Below are 23,365 nucleotides of genomic sequence, written 5' to 3'. Positions count from 1 at the left end.
ATGTGGTTGGAGAAATAGTACAACAGATAGGGCTCTTGCCTTGCACACAGCCAACCTAGATTTGATTCCAGGCACCTCATATAGTTCCCCAAGCATAGCTAGGAGTGATTTCTGCAGGCAGAGCCAGGAATAACCCCTGAGCATTGGTAAGTGTGCTCCAAAAACAAAAACAAACAACATAAGCAAACTTAGAAGATCTCTGGCCAATAGTAGAGATTTGGGCTCAGAACACCAATTTTGTGTATAGGACCCTAAGCCTCTTTTCATCCCCTCTCATCTCCACTGCCTTAGTCACAAGACCTCCTGGCTATTCTTCCAGTGTATAATTCAGGTGTGGCCCACCCCAGGGCCTTTGTATTTGCTGGTCCCCTAAACCCAGACCAGGTTCACCCTCCCTTAACATGCTTCAGGTTCCCTGTGGATGATGCCATGGAGTATTGAGCACTTACCCTGAGTACCTAATCCTGCCAGCTCCACTTTCCTGCAGCCCTTAGCATTGTTCTCTCTCACTCCCTCTCTCTCCTCCCTTTCTCTCTCTTCCCCTCTCTCTCCTCCTTTTCTCTCTCTCTCTTCTCTTTCTCTGTCTCTGTCTCTGTCTGACTCTCCTGGAGGACTGGTTCCCACATTTCCCAGACAATAGCAGTGCTTGTTTTGTTGTTTAGTTGTTGCACAGCAAGTGCCTGATAAATATTAGTTAAATAGATAAGCAAGAACAGGAAGATCTCTGTAGAAAAAAATAACAAGTCAAAAGTCCAAGAGATAACTTGGTGGGCTGAGTGCATGCTTTGCAGGCAAGAGGCAGGAGAAGCACAGAGCCTGAAGTAGCCCACTGGGTGTGACCCAGAAACCAAAACCAAACCAAGGACAGCAAACAGGGAAATGGAGGAAACATTGCCTTGTGCAGAATGTCAGTCGTTCCAAGCCAGTCCACACCGAAACAACACGCCTCGGGTCCTAAGCCCCTGCTCATCTATCATCAGTGGCAGTTCCTGGCTCTCTCCTCCAAGACCAGCAGTATATGGCACCACTGGGACTGGCTATGAGGGTGGGAGTGGCCCAGGGCAGGGAACCATAAAAGATCAGGTTATATTTTATTTATTTTTTATTTCTTTGGTTTTTGGGTCACACACAGCAGCGCTCAGGGGTTATTTCTGGCACTATGCTCAGAAATCGCTCCTGGCAAGCTTGGGGGACCATATAGGATGCCGGGATTTGAGCTACTGACCTTCTGCATGCAAGGCAAATGCCCTACCTCCATGCTATCGCTCCAGCCCCTCAGGTTATATTTTATAACAACGAACCAGAGACTCAAAAACACCAAATTCCCTCAACATCCCTCAAATTCCACAATTGTGTTAGTACCTGGGTCAAAACCCAATTTGAAGAAAGATGGGAGTTTAGGCTTTCAATATCTGGGACTCATTGCACTATAGTCACACTTGGATACCTTACTAGGCTTTTCCGCTCTCTGGTTCCCCTGTCAAGTCCAATATGCCAGCAATATTGGCCCCAGGGCATATGAATAAGCTCTTCTTTGATCTTCCTGTTCTTTTGGGTATTTAATCTTATTATTTTTGCTTTAATCTTATTGGACCTTATTTTGTATTTTTGCCCACACCCAGTGCTTCTTGGGGCTACTCTGACTGGGCGTCACTCCTGGCCATGCTCTGTGCTCAGACCAAATGGTGCTGGGGATCAAATCTAGGGCTCAGATGTGCAAACATTTTGTCTTATTTTATAGTGTGTGTGTGTGTGTGTGTGTGTGTTGTCTTTAATTTTTATCTTTGGGTCATACCTGGTGATGGTCCGGAATCATTCCTGGCAGTGTTCGGGGAACTATATGAAATCTAATCCAGTTAGCTGCGTGTAAAGCGAGTGCCTTACCTGCTATACTATATCTCTAGCCCCGTATTTTAGTTTTTTATTTCAAAATACTTAGATATTTGATCCAGTGGAATTTATTAGGAGTGGGGGACAGATCAGGGATTTAAAAATAAGAAAAGGGTTCACTTTTAATTGCTTTTCCAAATGACTACCCAATAGCAAGTTTACTTTTTTTTGTTTGTTTGTTTTTTGGGCAACACCCGGTGACCCTTAGGGGTTACTCCTGGCTCTGTGCTCAGAAATTGCTCCTGGCTTGGGGACCATATGGGACACTCAGGGATCGAACCAAGGTCCATGCCAGGTTAGCGCATGTCAGGCAAACGCCTTACCGCTTGCACCACTGTTTCGACCCAAGTTTTTAACCTGGTTTATGTAGAACTGCATATTAGTCAATGTGTAACTGACTGATTTGGTGAACTTTCATTAGTCTGATAGCTTTGGGGGGGAAGGGTTGGGCCACACCCAGCAGCACTCAGGGGTTACCCTGGCTCTGTGATCAGAAATTACTGCTGGCAGGCTCAGGAGACCATATGGGATGCCTGGGATCGAATCCAGGTTGGTTGATTGCAAGGAAGGCAAACATCCTACCCATTGTGCTATCTCTCCGGCCCCTAATAACTTTCTGGTGATAAAGGCATCATATTCTGCAAAGTTGCCTCCTCCCTCTATTTACTTATTCCTCCTTATTAGGCATGTCAGTTATCTCCTCCTCTAATACTTGTTTATTTTGTGTCATTTTCCTTTGTCAAGGTCTAGAACAGCACGTCAACTCCCCATATTTGACTGTGTTCTATTCATTTCTCCTGGCAGAGCTGAGTCTGAGGGCGGGAATATTATCCAGAACATTGATATTCACTATTGCTGTGTCTCCATTGTGAATTTTAGTCTTTATCAATCTGAAACAAACTTGGGTCTCAATTTCTATTTTTGCCCTCAAGTTCTGTTTTTAAGTTCTTGTTCCTCCCTCACTTTCTTCCTTCCATCCTTCCTTCCTAATTTTCTCTGGAAAACTCTGTCCCCACGTTTACTCCTAAACTTTAAGAGTTCCCTTAAAGTTTGTCTTGACCACTAATTTTGTATGATTTTTGGTTTAGGATCAAACTCTAGTTGAGGCAGGACTTGAGTCTCTCTCTCTCTCTCTCTCTCTCTCTCTCTCTCTCTCTCTCTCTCTCTCTCTCTGTCTCTGTCTTGTTTTGTTTTGGGTCACACCCCTAACAGTCTGTATGCAGGGATTCCTCTTGGCAGATTCATAGGACCATAAGGAATGTTGGGATAAGCTGCATGCAAAGAAAGCACTCTACCTGCTGTATTATCTCTCTGGCCAGGACTTCATTTCCAAGTCAGGGCACTGATAATAAAAAAAAAATAAATGCCGTCATTTATTTGGAATTGCTACAAACAGTCAATATACACTTTTGAATATGCAATTATGCTCTATAAGAGTAGCTTAACAAAGATAAGACTTTATTTAAAACATAAGCAAGAGCATTAATAAAACAAACACAAATAGTTAATGGCAGGCAGAAGAGGACTTGTTTGGGAGTCTGTGACACAAAGTGATGGAGGTCTAATGGCCATTTACCATCTCATAGCACAAAATGGTTAATTGGCTTCTGGCTATCACATCTGAGTTTCAGGAAGCAGGATAAAGGAGGAGCATAAGGGGATAGGTTCTTATCTTTAACTTCTCAAAGTATTCCACAATGTTATTGGCTTGTATATTAAGGAAGCAATGCTCTAAAAGAAGGAAATATTGTCCTTTAGTTCAGTGGTCATTTGCCCAGCAAGAATCTGGTGTGAGGATGGCAAGGGGGCAGAAAGATAGTTCAGCAGGTGAGGGCCTTGCTTTGCCTGCAGCCAATCCGAGTTTGATCCTCAGCACCTCAGATTGTCCCTCAAGTCTGCTAAGAGTGATCCCTGAGAAAGAGCCAGAAATAAGATCTTAGCATCACTAGTAAGAATGAAGGGAAATGTGGCTAATTGATGGTGAAATCATACAATGTTCTGCCTTATCTTCCCCTTCAGTATTGTTTCTTCATCCATAGGGAAACTCTGCCTGTGTGTGTTTTAGGGGCTGGGAGGGGGGAGTTCCTTGGGGAACCAGGTGTGGTGCTGAGGATTTGAATCAGGGATTTGAATCAGGATTTGAATCAGGATCAGCAAGAATCATGGACAGCAAGAGTCTCATCTCCTCTACTCTCTCCCAGCCTTAGGGAAGCTTTTCAAAATGGATTTTTGTGCTGCTTACTAAGAGATCCAGGTCCCCAGTGTGGGTGGTCAACCAGTGGCCATTTCTAGATCTTTTTGGCATTCTTGCCTGGGCAAAGGTCCTTTTCTTAACTCTGGTCTTTGACAAAGATCCTTTCTCTTTACCCCACTCCCACTGTTGCTCCAGGATGGCTTGCAGCCTGAGTTTCCTGCACTGATCACAGGAATTACTTCCCCATTCCAGTCACACACACACACACACACACACACACACACACACACACACACACACACACACACACACACACACACACTTTCCACCCCAACTCTGCCTTTGCTTTAGCCCATAATTTCACCTGGTTCAGCTTTCTCTGGGGCCAACTTGCCCTGTGGCTGAGACTTGTCTTTGGCATTCCTCACAGCCCTGTTCATCCTGTCTGATAGAGGAAGAGATGGTGTTAACATTTTCTGTCAGCAATAACTTGCATGGTGGCACCTGGAAGCATGTTCAGGGCAAATGCACTTAAAAGGCCTGTGGCAAGAGTGACTGGAATACATGTTCACTGGGCACTTGCTGTATGTCAGGCACCATTCTGGCTTTTTGCAAAGTCATGGTAACAACAAACCCTGATGTTGGGGGCTGGGAACCCCTTTTCCCCATTTTACAGGAGGGAAAACTGATACCAATAGTCAGACTGTTTGCTCAGGATTGAACCAGAACATTAGGAAAAGAGCAGTAAGAAAGGCCAAAGCTAGGCCTGGTGTCCTGAGAACAACATCCAAGATTGGAGTTCAGTGACTGAATTACCCACCTTGGGGGATCCTGGGCAAGCCACATCTCTCCCCTCAGGAGTTCGAGCTAAATTCAATTCGGGTTCTTACTCGGGCCAGGCAGGACCAGGCATGTAGCTTGAGTTAAACACCATTGCCATGTGGACATAAAGGCCTTCAATGGCCAGGTCTTTCTTCTAAAATATGTGAGACCTGAAATGTTTGATATCCTACCCTTGCTATACTCAGTCCTGGCTTGGGCATTTGCTACAAACCAAAATATACAGTAGCTGAATGAGATCAATGTCAGCAGTTTACAAATCCTAACTAGTTCAATCTTTGTTGTTGTTGTACTTTTAGGGCCACACCTGGCTATGATTAGGGCATACTCCTGGCTCTGGGCTCAGGGATCAGTCCCAGTGGGCTTGGAGGACTATGTGGGATATTGGGGATTGAACCTAAGTAGGCAGAGTGTGAGGCAAGCACCCTACCTGTTGCACTGTCACTCCAGCCCCAAGCTAGTGAAAACTTAAAAGGTTCAAAAGACGTCAAGCTTCAAGTGTTTGAGATCTAGGCAGATAGTGGGTAATGCACTTATCTGTATCCTGCCAACCCTGGTTCAATTGCCAGCACCATATATGCTGCTCAAGCACCACCAGGAGAGGTCTCTGAGCACAGAGTTAGGAATAGCCTCCAAATGACAGCTTTCAAAACAGTCCTCAATATGTTTCTGTCTCCCCAAGAAGTGTCACTGCATACGTCCACATCAAGAAAATATTGGAAGAGGCCCCAATGAGGACACTCAGGGGAGGATCCTAAAGAAAGGTGGGATGCAAACTGAGGTAAAGGGGTGACCTACAGATTGTATGCACAGCACAGGCAAAGACCGGCTAAACCCCAGCAATGGCTGGATAATTGGTCCTGCCCTGTGGATCCTCTTGGTATGTCCCAGGCTTCTAAGTCAGGGAGACCAAAGCGGTACCTCACGTCCCCAATGAACTGAACGGAGTGGTGGCACAAGGTTGAGAGCAGGTCAGACTACATTCTGTGCCCTAAGTTCCAGAAAGGACACCAAGGATCAAATTTCCTGATTGATAAAAGGAAGAAGGGAGCTGGACCCCGAGGTCAAATTGGAATGTGTAGGTAGGGATGAAGGAGGAGCCAGCAGGGAGTTCTGGGTGATGCATAGCCACAGGAATGCTCTGTGTGTGCTAGAAGTGAGATGGAAGTTAGTCTGTGACCCTATGGATCCATCTGGGGATGGGCTAGGGTGCACAGGTCCTCCAAATCCCACTTCCCAGCCTCTGCAGAACACTCCTCATCCCATATGGAAAAAGGAGGAGATTATCCCAACAACCATGTTTCTCCCTCAAAGTGACCACAGAGCACAGGAGATGTAGGCAATACCTTGCAGAAAACGTTTCATCCTTTTTTTTGTTGTTTGTTTTTCGAGGGCCACATCTGGTGGTGCTCAGTGGTTGCTCTTGACTCTGCTCTCAGAAACCACTCCTGGTAGGCTCAGAGTACCCTATGGGATGCCAGGGACTGAACCCAGTCAGCTATATGCAAGGTGAGTCCCCCTATCCACTGTGTTATCACTCTAGCACCCATCCTTTTTAATTTTCCGTTTTGAAGGAGGCATGAGGGACCCTCCAAATGGTCCTTGGGGGTGCTGCAGGGTCCATTCCCAGCAGTCCTTGGCTAATTGGGGGGAGGTTCTGTGCCAAGGCCCAAGGATATAGTGCAGCTCAAGCCCTGCAGTGCCAGGGACCATCAGAACACCCCCTCCACCTGCCTGGTGGCATGCAGGGCTATCCCCAGTGAAGCTCCAGAAACATATGATGCTGAGCTCAGGCCAAATGCATGTGTCTTAACCCCTGATTAGTTCCAGGATTAGCAAATCCAAACAATGCTGATGACTGGCAGAGGCTCAAAGGGCTAGAGCACAGGCTTTGCATGATGGAGCCCCATTCTGGATCCTGGGCACCACAAGATCCCTTTAGCACTGCTGGAGTGCTATCTCTGAGCACAAGCTGAGTATGGCCTCCAAATCATATCTCTCTCTCTCTCTCTCTCTCTCTCTCTTTCTCTCTCTCTCTCTCTCTCTCTCTCTCTCTCTCTCTCTCACACACACACACACACACACACACACACACACACACACACACACACACACACACAAAGTTATACTGAATACCCAGTCCCTCCTCCACTCCCACTGTATATCCTTTAAAGATGAACTGAAGCACTCTGGACTGTCTGTCTTCTGTGCAGCATCTGCGGGTCTGATTTCCTGTGTGTGTGTGTGGCTTCATCTGCGGATGGCTGGCTAGCCTTCCCTGAAGGTGAGTTTCTCTGCCCAGAGAGGGAGGAGCTGGTTGAACTCTGATGGAACGTTGAAACCTGGCACATCTCTCTGGACTGTCTGTCTTCTGTGCTGTGCGGCATCTGCGGGCCTGATTTCCTGTGTGTGTGGCTTTATCTGCGGAAGGCTAGCCTTCCCTGAAGGTGAGTTTTTCCGCCCAGAAAGGGAGGAGCCAGAGGAGCATGGCTGTGTAGCGAATTGGAGAGGCAGTGCACATCATTTAGCCAATGAATACAACCACAACACGTAGAAAAATCCACAATACGTGTGACCATGGGGAAACAACGCAGGACAGTGCCAAACATAGAGAATAAAGATGGAACATGGCCAACCAACTAGTCAGTCTCTCAGATAAGGAGTTTAGAGTCGCAATATGGAAGATGTTCACAGAACTCAAAGAAAGTATAGAAGAGAACACTAATAAGAATCAAGAGAATATGAAGGTAGAAATCAGAAAACTCCAAACTGAAATTTCAGGTCAAATAACAGGTCTGAAAGACTCAGTAGATGAATTAAAGAAAAAAATGGATGAGCTTTCCCACAGGTTAACAGCAGCTGAGGATAGAATTGGTACACTAGAAGATGAGATGAATAACAACTCCATACAGCAGAAAATATTGGGAAAAAGCCTTAAAGCAAATGATCAAACAATGGAAAAATTACTCAAAGAATGTGAACAGATGAAAATAGAAGTCTATGATAAGCTCAACAGAAACAACTTAAGAATCATAGGAGTCCCAGAGACCCAGGAAGAAAATCTCCAGGAAAAATCAACGATCAAGAACATCATTAAAGAAAAACTACCAGAGCTAAAGAATGCATGTGATCAAATCCTGCATGCCCAAAGAGTACCAACTAAAAGAGACCCCAGAAAAAATACCCCAAGACACATCCTAGATACAATGACGAATCCCACAGATAAAGACAGAATTCTAAAAGCAGCAAGATCAAAAAGAGAAATTACATTCAAGGGAACATCCTTGAGATTTATCGCAGACCTGTCACCAGAAACACTCAAGGCCAGAAGGCAGTAGTGGGACATAGTGACAAAACTCAATGAAATAAATGCTTCGCCTAGAATACTGCACCCAGCAAAACTCACTTTCAGGTTTGAAAGAAGAATACATGGCTTCACAGACAAACAACAGCTCAGAAACTTTACAGACTCAAAAACCAGTCTTAAAAGAAAAACTGAAAGACCTACTTTAAGACAAGACTGACCAACAGACACACCAAACTTTGATAGAAAGATGGCACTAACTCCCAGGACAATTCTTTCTCTCAATGTCAATGGACTAAATGCACCAGTTAAGAGACACAGAGTGGCTAAATGGATCAAAAAACTCAATCCAACCTTCTGCTGCCTACAAGTAACGCATCTAAATAGTCAGAACAAACATAAACTCAAAATAAAAGGCTGGAGGAAAATCATCCAAGTAAACAACACCCATAAAAAAGCTGGAGTGGCCGCACTAATATCAGATGATGCAAACTTTATACTCAGGAAAGTTACAAGGGACAAAGATGAACATTTTGTAGTAATCAAGGGATATGTACAGCAGGAAGAAATAACTCTCTTAAACATACATGCACCAAATGAGGGGCCAGCAACATATTTAATACAATTGTTGACAAATCTAAAAAATAATATCAAAACAACACAATAATTGTGGGAGACCTCAACATGGCATTGTCAATACTTGATAGGTCAACCAGACTGAAACCCAACAAGAATATACTAGACCTGAAAAAAGAAATGGAAGAAAGAGGCCTAGTAGATATATATAGGACACTCCACCCCCAGAAACCTGGATACACATTATTCTCTAATGTGCATGGGACATTCTCCAGGATAGACTACATGCTAGCACATAAAACATACTTCCATAATATCAAGAGGATAGAAATTTTGCAGGCTACCTTTGCTGACCACAAGGCCCTGAAATTATATGTGAACTACAAAGGGACACAGAAGAAAAACTTTAATACCTGGAAGTTAAACAGCCTAATATTGAATAACCAGTGGGTCTGAGATAAAATCAAAGAGGAAATCAAAACCTTCCTGGAAACAAATGACAATAGAGACACAAACTATCAGAACCTATGGGACACAGCAAAAGCGGTATGAGAGGAAAATTTATAGCTTTGCAAGCACACATCAGGAAAGAAGAAGGAGCATACCTGAATAGCTTAACAACACAGCTCATAGAATTAGAAAGTGCTCAACAAAAGGAACCAAAATTAGGGAGACAGAAGGAAATAACAAAGCTGAGAGCAGAAATCAATGAAGTGGACACACAAAAAATAATTCAAAAGATCAACGAAAGCAGAAGTTGGTTCTTTGAAAAAATAAACAATATAGACTACTGGCAAAAGTAATAAAGAAAGAGAGAGAGAGAAACTTGATAACTCGTATTAGGAATGAAAAAGGAGAGATCACTACTGATATGGCAGAGATTCAAAGGGTAATCAGAAACTACTTTGAGAAACTCTACGCCACTAAAAATGAGAACCTGGAAGAAATGGATAAATTCTTGGACTCTTATAATCTTCCACGGTTGAATGAAGAGGATGTAGCATATCTATTTTTTTAATTTTTATTTTAATTATGAGAACAATGATTCAAAGAGGACAAGGTAAAGTTACAGTGAAAGAACAATCGCCCAGAAACAGAGTTCTCAGAAAAAATCCCCTTGCTGACGCCTAAATATTGAACTTACAGTCAAAAAAACATTAAGAAAAATAAGGCAGAACCCATGTACAATTACTTTGTCCACAAGTCCCTAGATTGTAGTACATTATAACATTTCTTAGCAGTACACAAAGCAACCTAAAGCCATGAGATTGATGTGATTCCTTAACTTTGAAGGCATAGTATTTTTATATATTCATGCACATACATATTAGTTTAAGTTAACATCAAAAGTTTAAGGTTTTTTTTTATGGGTTAGTCAAAAGGGCACAGTAAAATCAGTGTTAGAGTGGCAAATATTGTTTGCATAGGCCCACCAAAATATGGGGTCATAGAAAGGAATAGCCTCAGTCTAAATACAAGGAGAGCACTACCCCTGAAGTTTCCTGGTATAAGATCAACTCTATGCTCCAGGCAAACTAGTTTATTCAATCCAAGTCATTGTCTGTAGTGCCAATACAGACTTATTTTTCATGCAGTCCTATTGTTGGCATCATGTTTCTGTATTAAAGATCCTGGAACCTGCACATCCTACATTGAAGTCAGGCTGGTGTGGAGTATCCTCTAGTTTCACCTCACAATTAAGGGGCAATACAGCAAGCCCTGTCCAGTAAGCAGGTCATTGTTCTTGTTAAGTCTTCTCAGTGTTAAGGGAAGTCTCTTTTGAGTAGATCGATGTCAGAGCAGCTGTAGGGTCTTCCCTGGTAGAGGATTGCCTCCAGTTGATGTTATAGACAACCTTGGATGTTTTATAGATGTCTTCACTAGATCAGGGGTGAATGGAGAATGTCCATTCTTCTGAGGCCTGTGCCAGGTCTTTATGTCAATGTTCAGGGTGTAAGGTCCCATTGCACTACAAGATTTGTGTGTTCCCATCTTTATTAGATAAGAACTTATTGGTATGTATAGTATTTTTTCATTTTAGTGTGCCTAAGCAAACAAGAAATAAAGCCATGTGGCATTATCAGAGTATACGGGGGCGTAAGAACACGTCCAACAATACCCATAACTTGGTTCAAAGATAAGCATTAAACTGAGGGATTCTTTTACACCAAATTCCATATTGAGCAGTTCACAAAGAGAAGATAAAAAGGGGGGGGGGGGAAACCGTCACTGTATAAGAAAATATTCAGCAAAAGTTATAGCCGTCAAAGAAAACACCCATAAAATGTTGAAAAGACATACATGTCCCAGATTCAACCCCCGGTGTCCTATATGGAACTCCAAGACTGCCAAGAGTCCAAATTCTTGGACTCTTATAATCTTCCACGGTTGAATGAAGAGGATGTAGCATATCTAAACACCCCCATCACTATTGAGGAAATTAAGACAGTAATCAAATGTCTGCCCAAAAACAAAAGCCCAGGCCCAGATGGATTCACTAATGAATTCTTTCAAACCTTTCAAGAGGAATTACTACCAATCCTGGCAAGACTCTTTCATGAAATCAAAAAACCAGGAACACCTCCAAATAGTTTTTATGAAGCCAACATCACCTTGATACCTAAACCAGACAGAGATGCTACAAAAAAAGGAAATCACAGACCAATATTGCTGATGAACACAGATGCAAAAATCCTCAACAAAATTATGGCAAATAGGATTCAATGCCTCATTAAGAAGATCATCCACTACAATCAAGTAGGTTTCATCCCAGGAATGCAAGGATGGTTTAACATCCATAAATCTATCAAAATGATACACAACATCAACAACAAGAAAAATAAAAATCACATGATCATATCAATAGATGCAGAGAAAGCATTTGATAAGGTCCAACACCCATTCTTGATCAAAACTCTCAGCAAGATGGGAATGGAAGGAACCTTTCTCAATATAGTTAAGGCCATCTATCACAAGCCAGTGGCAAATATTATCCTCAATGGAGAAAAACTAAAAGCCTTCCCTCTAAATTCTGGCACAAGACAAGGCTGTTCTCTCTCATCACTCCTATTCAACATAGCACTGAAAGTACTTGCTATAGTGATTAGGAAAGAAAAAGATATCAAGGGAATACAGATAGGAAAGGAAGAAGTCAAGTTCTCGCTGTTTGCAGATGACATGATACTCTATTTAGAAAACCCTAAAGACTCTACCAAAAAGCTTCTAGAAACAATAGACTCATATAGCAAGGTGGCAGGCTACAAAATTAACACACAAAAATCAATGGCTTTTCTATACACCAATAGTAACAAGGAAGAAATGGACATTAAGAAAACAACCCCATTCACAATAGTGCCACACAAACTCAAATATCTTGGAATCAACTTGACTAAAAATGTGAAGGACCTATACAAAGAAAACTATAAAACTCTGCTCCAAGAAATAAGAGAGGACACATGGAAATGGAAACGCATACCCTGCTCATGGATTGGCAGGATTAACATAATCAAAATGGCAATACTCCCCAAAGCATTGTACAGATTTAATGCAATCCCTCTAAAGATACCCATGACATTCTTCAAAGAAGTGGATCAGGCACTTTTGAAATTCATTTGGAACAATAAACACCCTAGAATAGCTAAAGCAATCATTGGGAAAAAGAATATGGGAGGAATTACTTTCCCCAACTTTAAACTTTACTACAAAGCAATAGTAATCAAAACAGCATGGTATTGGAATAAAGACAGACCCTCATATCAGTGGAATAGGTTTAAATGCTCAGAGAATGTTCCCAGACATACAATCACCTAATTTTTGATAAAGGAGCAAAAAAATCCTAAATGGAGCAAAGAAAGCCTCTTCAACAAGTGGCATTGGCACAACTGGCTAGCCACTTGCAAAAAATTGAATTTAGACCCCCCAGTTAACATCATGTACAAAGGTAAAATCCAAATGGATGAAAGACCTTGATATCAGACCCAAAATTATAAGATATATAGAACAACACGTAGGCAAAACACTCCAGGACATTGAGACTACAGGCATCTTCAAGGAGGAAACTGCACTCTCCAAGCAAGTGAAAACAGAGATTAACAGATGGGAATATATAAAGCTGAGGAGCTTCTGCACCTCAAGGGAAACAGTGCCCAGGATACAAGAGCCACCCACTGAGTGGGAGAAACTATCCACTCAATACCCATCAGATAAGGAGCTAATCTCCAAAATATACAAGGCACTGACAGAACTTCACAAGAAAAAAACATCTAATCCCATCAAAAAATGGGGAGAAGAAATGGACAGACACTTTGACAAAGAAGTAATACAAATGGCCAAAAGACACATGAAAAAAATGCTCCACATCACTAATCATCAGGGTGATGCAAATCAAAACAACTATGAGGTACCACCCCAGAGATTGGCACACATCACAAAGAATGAGAACAAGCAGTGTTGGCAGAGATGTGGAGAGAAAGAAACTCTTATCCACTGCTGGTGGGAATGCCGTCTAGTTCAACCTTTATGGAAAGCGATATGGAGATTCCTCCAAAAACTGGAAATTGAGCTCTCATATGATCCAACTATACCACTCCTAGGAATATACCCTAGAAACACAAAAATACAATACAAAAATCCCATCCTTACACCTATATTCATTGCAGCACTATTTACCATAGCAAGACTCTGGAAACAGCCAAGATACCCTTCAACAGATGAATGACTGGTGCCGGCGAGGTGGCGCTAGAGGTAAGGTGTCTGCCTTGCAAGCGCTAGCCAAGGAAAGGACCTCGGTTCGATCCCCCGGTGTCCCATATGGTCTCCCCAAGCCAGGGGCAATTTCTGAGCTCGTAGCCAGGAGTAACCCCTGAGCATCTAACGGGTGTGGCCCGAAAAACCAAAAAAAAAAAAAAAAAAACAGATGAATGGTTAAAGAAACTGTGGTACAGATACACAATGGAATATTATGCAGTTGTCAGGAGAGATGAAGTCATGAAATTTACCTATACATGGATGTACATGGAATCTATTATGCTGAGTGAAATAAGTCAGATAGAAAGAGAGAGAAAAACACAGAATGGTCTCACTCATCTGTGGGTTTTAAGAAAAATGAAAGACATTCTTACAATAATAATTTTCAGTCACAAAAGAGAGAAGGGCTGGAACTTCCAGCTCACCTCATGAAGCTCACCACAAAGAGTGATGAGTTTAGTTAGAGAAATAACTACATTTTGAACTATCTTAATAATGAGAATGTATGAGGGAATTAAAAAGCCTGTCTAGAGTACAGGTGGGGGTTGGGTGTGGAGGAGGGAGATTTGGGACATTGGTGATGGGAATGTTGCTCTGGTGATGGTGGTGTTCTTTACAGGACTGAAACCCAAACACAATCATGTAGGTAATCAAGGTGTTTAAATTAAAAAAAAAATATATATATATATATAATGAACTGAAGCCACAAGAGCTCGTCTTTCTCCTCCTTTCTACATTTCCTCCATGGTTTGATTTAGAGCTGTTACTGTCAGCCAAAGTTCTCCCTTTTATAAACGGGAGCTTGTAAGATCTGTAAACATCACATCTACAAGCCTTTCTATCAATAGGTGTTTGGCTAGCTCCCCATTTTGCAGTTCTAGCAAAGCCATAGGGATGACATTGTATGTATGACCTTTTTGCTAGTTAGGTAATTGTTGGTTCCAGGACCAACTCTGAGAAAGGGCCCTTTTCTTATAACCTTTTCTTTTCTTTTTTTTTGCTTTTGTTTTGTTTTGTTTTTGGGTCACACCTGTTGGTGCTCAGGGTTTACTCCTGGCTTCGCACTCAGAAATCGCTCCTAGCTGGCTCAAGGGACCATATGGGATGCTGGGTTTCAAACCACCATCCTTCCTGAATCAGCAGCATGCAGGGCAAATGCCCTACCACTGTGCTATCTCTCTGGTCCCTAACCTTCTTTTCCTATGTTTAAGATGTGTTACTATTACTCCTCTGTTTCTCTGAATTGTTCACATCCTTTGTCCACTTCTTTATTGGGTCTTTCCCTCTTTAATTTTTAATAACTTAAAATAAGTTTTTTTTTTGTTTCTTTAGTGCTTAGTACCACATCCAGAAATGTTTAGGGGTTGACCTAAAGAATCACTTCAGGCCTGGTGATACTCAGAGGAAAATATGGGAGACTGGGGATCAAACCTGGGTGAGCCATGTGCTAGGCAAGTGCCTTACCCACTGTACTATGGCTCTGGTCCCCTCCAACAACTCTTTATAATATAAGAAGATGAACCCCATGTGATTTACTTTGTAAGAGTTTCCCCCAGCCTGGCATCTTGTTGCTGATACATTTTGGCCTAGAAATCTGGTTTGCTTGCTTTTATTTTGTTTTTTTTGTTTTGTTTTTTTGTTTTTGTTTTTGTTTTTTTGAAACACACAGCAATGCTCCTGGTTTTGCACTTACGATTACTCCTGGCATGTTCAAATACCATATAGGATGTTGTGGATTGAACCTGGGTTGGCCACATGCAAGTCAAGTGATGTACCCACTGTATATTCTCTCCTGTCCCAATACTTCCTCTAGTGTGTATGAAGGTATCACACTTTTTCCTGTGTGATGTCTGTTTGCATATAAGGTGTGGTTAGGAAAACCACTAAAAAATTAGCTAAGGCGCTGGAGCAGGGGTACAGTGGTAGGGTGTTTGCCTTGCACACAGCTGACCTACGATGGACTGCAATTCGATCCCCTAGCGTCCCATATGGTCCCCCAAGCCAGGAGCAATTTCTGAGCAGGATTAATAGCCAGGAGTAATCCCTGAGCATCACCAAGTGTGACCCCCCAAAAAAACAAACAAAAATATAGCTAAGACCAGATAGATAGGGCTGGAGAAGTAATAAGTATAAGAAGTATTAAGGCATGACTGATTCCATCCTATGCCACGTACCACATAGGATCCCCCAAATACCATCAGGTTTGATTCCTGGGCACAGAATCAAAAGTAAACCCTGAGCACCACTAGGTGTGACCACAAAATAAAACCAAACAGAAAAAAATAATGAAGTTCAAAGGACTGAGCACATGCTATGCATGTAGAAGGTCTGGGTTTGCTCACCAGCACTGCATGGTCCCCTAAACACCACTGGGAGCAATCTCCTGAATGCAAAGCCAGGAGTAGCCCCTGGGCACTAGTAGGTGCATTCCCAAAACAACAAAAACATTAATAAAGAGGAACTTGTGTTTTCTGTTCATAAGAAAGGGCTAAATGTCTGTGAGCAACAGTCTGATCAAACCTTGGCCCAAAAGCACAGTCTTTTGTGGGACAGTGAATGAGGCCTTGTTTACCAGGTTCTTTGTGTCTCCCAGTCCCCCTGCAGGCTAATCAGGGAGCCACCACCTCCAGGCCAGGCCAGACCTCACCATGGCCTTCCTCACCCATCTGCTGGTCTGCACCTTCGGAATGGGGTCCTGGATGGCCATCAACGGTCTCTGGGTGGAGCTGCCGCTGCTGGTAACAGAACTTCCCGAGAGCTGGTTTCTGCCCTCCTACCTCACGGTGATCATACAGTTGGCCAACATTGGGCCCCTCCTGATCACCGTGCTCCATTATTTTCGCCCCGGATGCCTTTCTGAGGTGCCCGTGATCTTCGCTGTGCTGGGCGTGGGCACTGTGGCCTGCATTCTCTTCGCCTTTCTCTGGGATACCACGTCCTGGGTGCTGGGCACCCAACACAGCATTGCCTTCTTGGTCCTCACCTTCTTCCTGGCACTGGTAGACTGTACCTCCTCCGTCACCTTCCTGCCCTTCATGAACCGCCTGGCCACCTGCTACCTCACCTCCTACTTCGTGGGTGAAGGGCTCAGCGGATTCCTGCCCGCCATAGTGGCTCTTGCCCAGGGCTCAGGCCTCACCACCTGTGTCAACGTCACAATGCCTGCCAACTCCTCTAGTCCTAAGACCACCCTGAAGACCAGCATCTCACAGGTACCTCAACATAATCCTGAGCTGTCACACCCTCACTGCTTGGTCACAGCAATATCAAGCAGGGGGCTGGTTTCCTAGGGACCAGGGAGAAACAGACTTCGTGTCTTAGACTGTGTGCCACACCCCATATGGGCGTAGAGAACCAAATTAGGGGTTTGTGCCAAGAGTTAGGCAGCATTCAGGGCTCAAGTAATATTGCAGTGAGTAGGGCACTTGCCATGCATTCAGCTAACCTGGGTTCAATTTCCAGCAGTTTATATGGTCCCCCAAGCACTGCCAGGAACAATTCCTAGTGCAGAGCCAGGAGTTACCCCAGAGTACTGCCAACTGTGACCAAAAAGCAAAAACAAAAGCTTGGCAGCAGTCAATTGTTTTGAATGGCAAAAGGACCCAAACATTGATTCAAACTTAAATGTATCCTGAATATTTTTTTGTTTTTGTTCATGGACCACACCTGGTGATGCTCAGGGGTTACTCCTGGCTATGTACCCAGAAATCGATCCTGGGGGCCAGAGCGGTGGCACAAGCGGTAGAGCGTTTGCCTTGCATGCACTAACCTAGGACAGACTGGTTCGATCCCCCCTGCATCCCATATGGTCCCCCAAGACAGGAGTTATATCTGAGCACATAACACGCATGCCCATCATTTAAGATGCACCACCTGGGGCTCTTCTCGGGGTCAGGTGGGTCTGGGAAACTGGAGCTTCACCTTCTAGAACAAGTTGACCAGAGTCTGCCTTCCTAAGATGTCCCTCGGGGTGACAGGCTGCCCTAGTCCAGTGGCAACCATGGTCAGGTTCCAACCAGGTTGAACAGACCCATGGTGGATTCCTTCAGAGCTGTTTGGCTTTCAGTGGAACAGAGGAGGATGGGATGGTGAACTGGGGTCTGTCAGAAAAGCCAGAGCTTCATGGTGTGTCAACAACAGGTGAGACTAGCCCTCTCCAGGGAGAACCCTCCCCCATACTGCACGCGCGCGCGCGCACACACACACATACACTCCTGCACAAAGCTGTGACTGCCTGTGCTGTAGGGCAGCCAAGGGGGGGAGGGGACACGCAGACAAAGCCCTATGCACTCCCAGCATACCCTCACTTCGGCTGACTGTACTTCAAGCTTCTCTAACATGAGATGAAGGAGCCCACCAAGGGCTTTTAAGAACACATAAGCTGGGGCCGGGAAGGTGTCTGCCTTGCAAGCGCTAGCCAAGGAACGGACCGCGGTTTGATCCCCCTGCATCCCATATGGTCCCCCCAAGCCAGGGACGATTTCTGAGCGCATAGCCAGGAGTAACCCCTAAGCGTCAAAGGGTGTGGCCCAAAAACCAAAAAAAAAAAAAAAAAAAAAAAAAAACCACATAAGCTGGGGGTATAGGAACAGTACAGCAGGTATTTAACTTGCATGCTGAAACATGAGTTCCATTTCTGCCAATCCATACAATCCCCTGAGCCCCACCAAGAGTGATTTCTGAGCTCAGAGCCAGGAGTAAGCCCTGAGCACCACTGGGTATGGTATGCATGTGTGTACGCACACAAGCACACATGCAAGCACACAAACACACACCATAAAGAAAAGAGCACAGAAGTAGTGCACTTCCCACCATCACCTCAGCAGTCTTGTTAGCCATCATTTAGCCATCAGTGTCCCCAGGGCTGCCTAGGATCATCATTAGAATCTTTTCACTTTCACCCAACTGCCTCCTGTTTTCTCTGCCAGACAGTGACCAGCCCTGCCGCCTTCACTGGGAGCTCCATGGAAAGCCGCTACCTCCCTGCTCACTTCTCACCCTTCATCTTCTTTCTCCTGCTCACTGTCATGATGCTCTGCTGCCTGGTCGCCTTCTTCTTCCTTCAGCGAAAATCCATGCGCAGGGAAAACTCCACCCAAGACCTGTTCACCTCCCAAGTCACCCTCAACTCCATTCGGCTGCGGGAAGACCATGAGCCAGGGGCCCTGGGCCTGGCAGACTATGACAACAAGAGCCAGGGGCACCTGGAGGAGAAAGAGCCCTTCACCACCTCGCTCCAGCTGACCTTCATCTACATACTGGTGGCCTTTATAAATGCACTAACCAATGGGGTGCTGCCCTCCGTGCAGACCTACTCCTGTCTGTCCTACGGGCCCGTTGCCTACCACCTGTCTGCCACCCTCAGCTCCATGGCCAACCCTCTCGCCTGCTTCATCTCCATGTACCTGCCCAACAGGTCCACTCTACTTAGGCTCCAAGAACTCTGGTTGGGGGTGCATATTGTTCCAGAACCCAGAATGCTCAGGCTGTGTACAATGTTTGTATAGCATTGCATAGTGTGTAATGGTATGGTATGGTAGGATAGGGTAGGGTAGGGTATGTATGGTATGGTAGGGTATGGCATGGTAGGGTAGGGTAGGGTAGGATAAGGTAGGGTAAAGTAGAGTAGAGTATGATATGGTAGGATATGGCATGGTATGGTAGGGTAAGGTATAGCATGGTAGGGTAGGATAGGATAGGGTAGAGTATGGCATGGTAGGGTAGGGTAGGATATGGTAGGGTAGGGTTAGAGTAGGGTATGATATGGTATGGTAGGATATGGCATGGTATGGTAGGGATGGCATGGTAGAGTAGGGTACATTAGGATATGGTAGGATAGGGTAGAGTAGGATAAGGTGGGGTAGGGTAGAGTAGGGTAGGGTATGGTATGGTAGGGTATGGCATGGCATGTTATGGTAGGGTATGGCATGGTAGGGTAGGGAATGGTATGGTATCAGTATAGTCCTGAAGAATATGGTTTCTGGGGAGTTGGAGAAATGGCACAAGAGCTAAATCCTGCTGTCCCTAGTTGGATCCCTAGTATCACAGATGCTCCCCTGAGTACCACCAGGGTTTGCTTCTGAATACCTCTGGGTGTAGGCCAACTTCCTCCCCCTCCATCAATATAATTTGAGGGCTCAGCTCCCTACATTCAAAATCCACTCTACCACTTACTGTGTGGTACTGGATAAGTCACTCTATTTCTCTGTATTTCGGGATATTGCTCTACAATGTAGAGTCATAACATCTGCTTCTAAGGGTTGCTGGGAACAGAAGACAAGATGATGTGGGGTGGTGCCTGCCACATGGCAGGTCCAAGGTTACTTTGGGCTGCCATGGACACATGTGGGCAAGCAAGGAGGCAGGAACTGAAGTTAGGTTACATACAAACCCTCAGGCAGAGATAGGACTGGCCTAGGTCTGAGTTGCTGGATGACAGCCATGTCCTCAAATGGCTTGCTTATAGCAGCAGTTTCAAGAGAATGACTGGGCAAGCCACCGCCTGTGCCAGCTTATGGGCCCTGCAATTTCAGTTTTAGTGAACAGTCCCAGAGGTTCTGAGGCAGGAAATTCAGGCCAAGAAGAGAACCATAGATCTTCGGATCATGGAACATTAGGTCCCCCTAATGTTCTAATCCCCCTCAACCCTGCCTTCCTGACTGACTCTCAGCCATCCTACCTGCTCACACCTAACTCCCCCAGCTAAGGCAAAAGGGTAAACAAAAGCTGGAGAGTTAAAAAATATATACATTTACAGGCCATAGCAATAGAACAGTAGTAGGGCATTTGAATTACACAAGGCCAACTCGGCTTTGATTCCTAGCATCCCATATGGTTTTCCAAGCACCCGAGCACCATCAGGATTCCTTAATGCAGAAACAGAATAAGCTCTGAGCATCACCAGGTGTGACCCCAAAACAAAACAAAACAAAAACAAAATGCAAGAAGGAAAATATGCATTTTTTTTGTTTTGTTTTTTGGGCCACACCCGTTTGATGCTCAGGGGTTACTCCTGGCTATGCTCTCAGAAATCGCCCCTGGCTTGGGGGGACCATATGGGACACCGGGGGATTGAACCGAGGTCCGTTCCTTGGCTAGCGCTTGCAAGGCAGACACCTCACCTCTAGCACCACCTTCCCGGCCCCAAAATATGCATTTTCAAAGACTAAATGTGGGGAGACTGGTGATATGAAATGACACAGACCTCTGACATCTGAGATGCTCCATTGTTAGAAGAGGGAAATATGAGACTCGGATATGCCAAGAATTTGAGAATTAATATCTTAAAATCTGGGCAGGCCCTCCTTTTCTCCAATGAGACCCTGGGGCAGAATTAGTCAGGTAACAAGAGTTCCCAAGTAGGCAGATTGGCTGTCTGGCCTCTGAGAGATGTAGACAGATCTGGCATGGGCTGGCTCCCTCTTCATCACTGTGATCAGAGCCCAGCTAAGTCTCTGAAATGAGGTGGGAGTATGGCAAGAGGAAATGGCCGTGTATGAGGAGGGTATCCAAGCCAGATCTTCGCCTGGCATTTCTGACCATGGTGCTCATTTTAGGGCTGAGGGCAGAAGCTCCTCAAACACCCAGTTCAGAACTGGAAAGCAATTCAGGCCCCCCTCATTAGAAGTGCCCTGTGAGGGGCTGGTCTTTATCAGACACTCAGACTTCTCACCTCCTTTGTGCCCTCCCTCGCCTGCTCTAGGTCCCTGCTATTCCTGGGCATCCTCTCCTTGCTGGGGACCAGCTTTGGGGCCTACAACCTGGCTATGGCAGTGATGAGCCCCTGCCCCCTTCTGCAGGGCCACTGGGGTGGAGAAGTTCTTATCGTAAGTACCTGGCCTTGGAGGGGAGGCTTGGTGGTGGTCCCATCAGTAAGCCCTTTAGGGAGCGCCATCAAGGAACTGCTTCTCTTGTCCTCTGGGAATGTAGGCTTAGGAAGGTGAGGTGACATCCATAGATGTGGTCCAGCCTCCCTACCTCGTATCACTCTCTGTTCACCATACCTCAGCAGTGACCCCCACAGATGCTCCTGGACTTGACCAGGGCAGTCATGAACATACCAGATTTCTAATTATGCTTGGGTTTAAATCAGGGAGCCCTGTAGCCCTGCTGGGGTCACCCCATATACACATACTACTTGGAAATGGAGAGATAGTAAAGTGGGTAGAGCATTTGCATTGCATATGGACCCAGGTTCCATTCATTATGGTCCCCTGAGCCCGCCTGAGTGATTCCTGAGCACAGAGCCAGGAGCCACTGAGCACCATCAGGTGTGCCCACACACACATAAGGTACTCCTTGAGGATGGAGAGAGAATTAAGTACAGTGGGTAGGGAGTTTGCCTTGTACATGGTTGATGTGGCTTCGATTCCCAGTATCCCATATGGTCCTCTGAGCCCTCCAGGAGTGATTCCTAATTGCAGAGCCAGAAGTAATCCTAGAACACAGCCAGGTGTGGGTCCCCACAGGGCTCCCTTCCCAGAGCCCCTGTACATCTCTCCCTCCCTGTCCCCGCAGGTGGCCTCCTGGGTGCTCTTCATTGGCTGCCTGAGCTATGTCAAGGTGATGCTGGGCGTGATCCTGCGCGACCGCAGCCGCAGCGCCCTCTTATGGTGCGGCGCGGCAGTGCAGCTGGGTTCGCTGCTTGGGGCGCTGCTCATGTTCCCCCTGGTCAACGTGCTGCAGCTCTTTTCCTCTGCAGACTTCTGCAACCTGCAGTGCTCCGCCTAGGCCAATGTGTCTGTTCCCGAGGGGGACTGGATCCAGCCGCCGTCTCGGGATCAAGAACTCTGTAGATCAGCACAGACCATAAGGCCTTGTCCCAGGCCTGCTGCTTGGAATCAGGACTTCAGCTTTGAGGAAGCAAAGACCCATCACCATCACCACCACCATCACAAGTGGGACTAGGAGGGTGAACTGGTTCTTAGAAGTTGTGTGGCCTCGGGAAAATCGCTTGAGTTCTCTGTACCTCTGTTTTTGTTTGTTTGTTTGTTTTTATAAATCTATAAAACTGGGATTCTAATGAGTCGCACCTACCTCAGATGCATGGCACAGGGGTGGCTGACTGACAAGAGGAAGCAATCATGAAGCAAGTGTTCCTCAGACATTTTCTGTCTTGATTATTAGTTCCCAAGATAGAGGAACATTGTAACACACACACACACACACACACACACACACACACACACACACACACACACACACACCCTGTCTTCCCTCCTGACCCATCAAGGCCTTGTAAAGTAAGTAGCCTCCTTGGAGGCAAAGGGAAATGATAAGGTGAAGTAGCCAAGGACCCACGAAGAACTCCCAAAAACTGGACACTGAGAACCCCAAGGGACAGTCGCCACACTGCAGGAAGCACTTTGAGGGGAGGCACCTGACTGGTTTTGTTTTGCTCTTTTAAAAAATTAATAAAGGGGGGCCGGAGAGATAGCATGAAGGTAAGGCGTTTGCCTTTCATTCAGAAGGTCATCGGTTCAAATCCCAGCGTCCCATATGGTCCCCCATGCCTGCCAGGAGCAATTTCTGAGCATGGAGCCAGGAGTTTCCCCTGAGCACTGCCGGGTGTGACCCAAAAACCACAAATAAATAAATAAATAAATAAATAAATAAAGGGGCAGAGCAATAGTATAGGGGGTAGGGTGATTGCACACAGCCAAGCAGGGTTTGATCCCTGTCATCCCAGATGGTCCCCCAAGCACAGCCAGGAGTGATTTCTGAGTGCAGAGCCAGGAGTAAACCCTGAGCATCTGCAGATGTGACCCCCAATAATTAAATCTTTAATTAAATTAAAGTTAATAAAGCCATTCTCC

General features: G+C 45.2%; 1 protein-coding gene across 1 annotated transcript; it reads left to right on the top strand.

The window, feature by feature from the left end:
• Window positions 1-16,198: 16,198 nt before the first annotated feature.
• SLC52A3 (solute carrier family 52 member 3) lies at window positions 16,199-22,280 on the top strand. Its single transcript, XM_049779272.1, has 6 exons — window positions 16,199-16,762; window positions 17,711-17,730; window positions 18,348-18,380; window positions 18,511-18,966; window positions 21,253-21,376; window positions 22,068-22,280. Exons 1-6 carry the CDS (start codon window positions 16,199-16,201, stop codon window positions 22,278-22,280), a joined length of 1,410 nt encoding a protein of 469 aa, XP_049635229.1.
• The last annotated feature ends 1,085 nt before the right edge of the window (window positions 22,281-23,365 follow it).

The sequence above is a fragment of the Suncus etruscus genome, chromosome 9, assembly GCF_024139225.1.
Source record: "Suncus etruscus isolate mSunEtr1 chromosome 9, mSunEtr1.pri.cur, whole genome shotgun sequence".
NCBI lineage: Eukaryota > Metazoa > Chordata > Mammalia > Eulipotyphla > Soricidae > Suncus > Suncus etruscus.
Note: the sequence above shows the minus strand (reverse complement) of the source record. Positions and strands in the feature narration are given on the sequence as shown.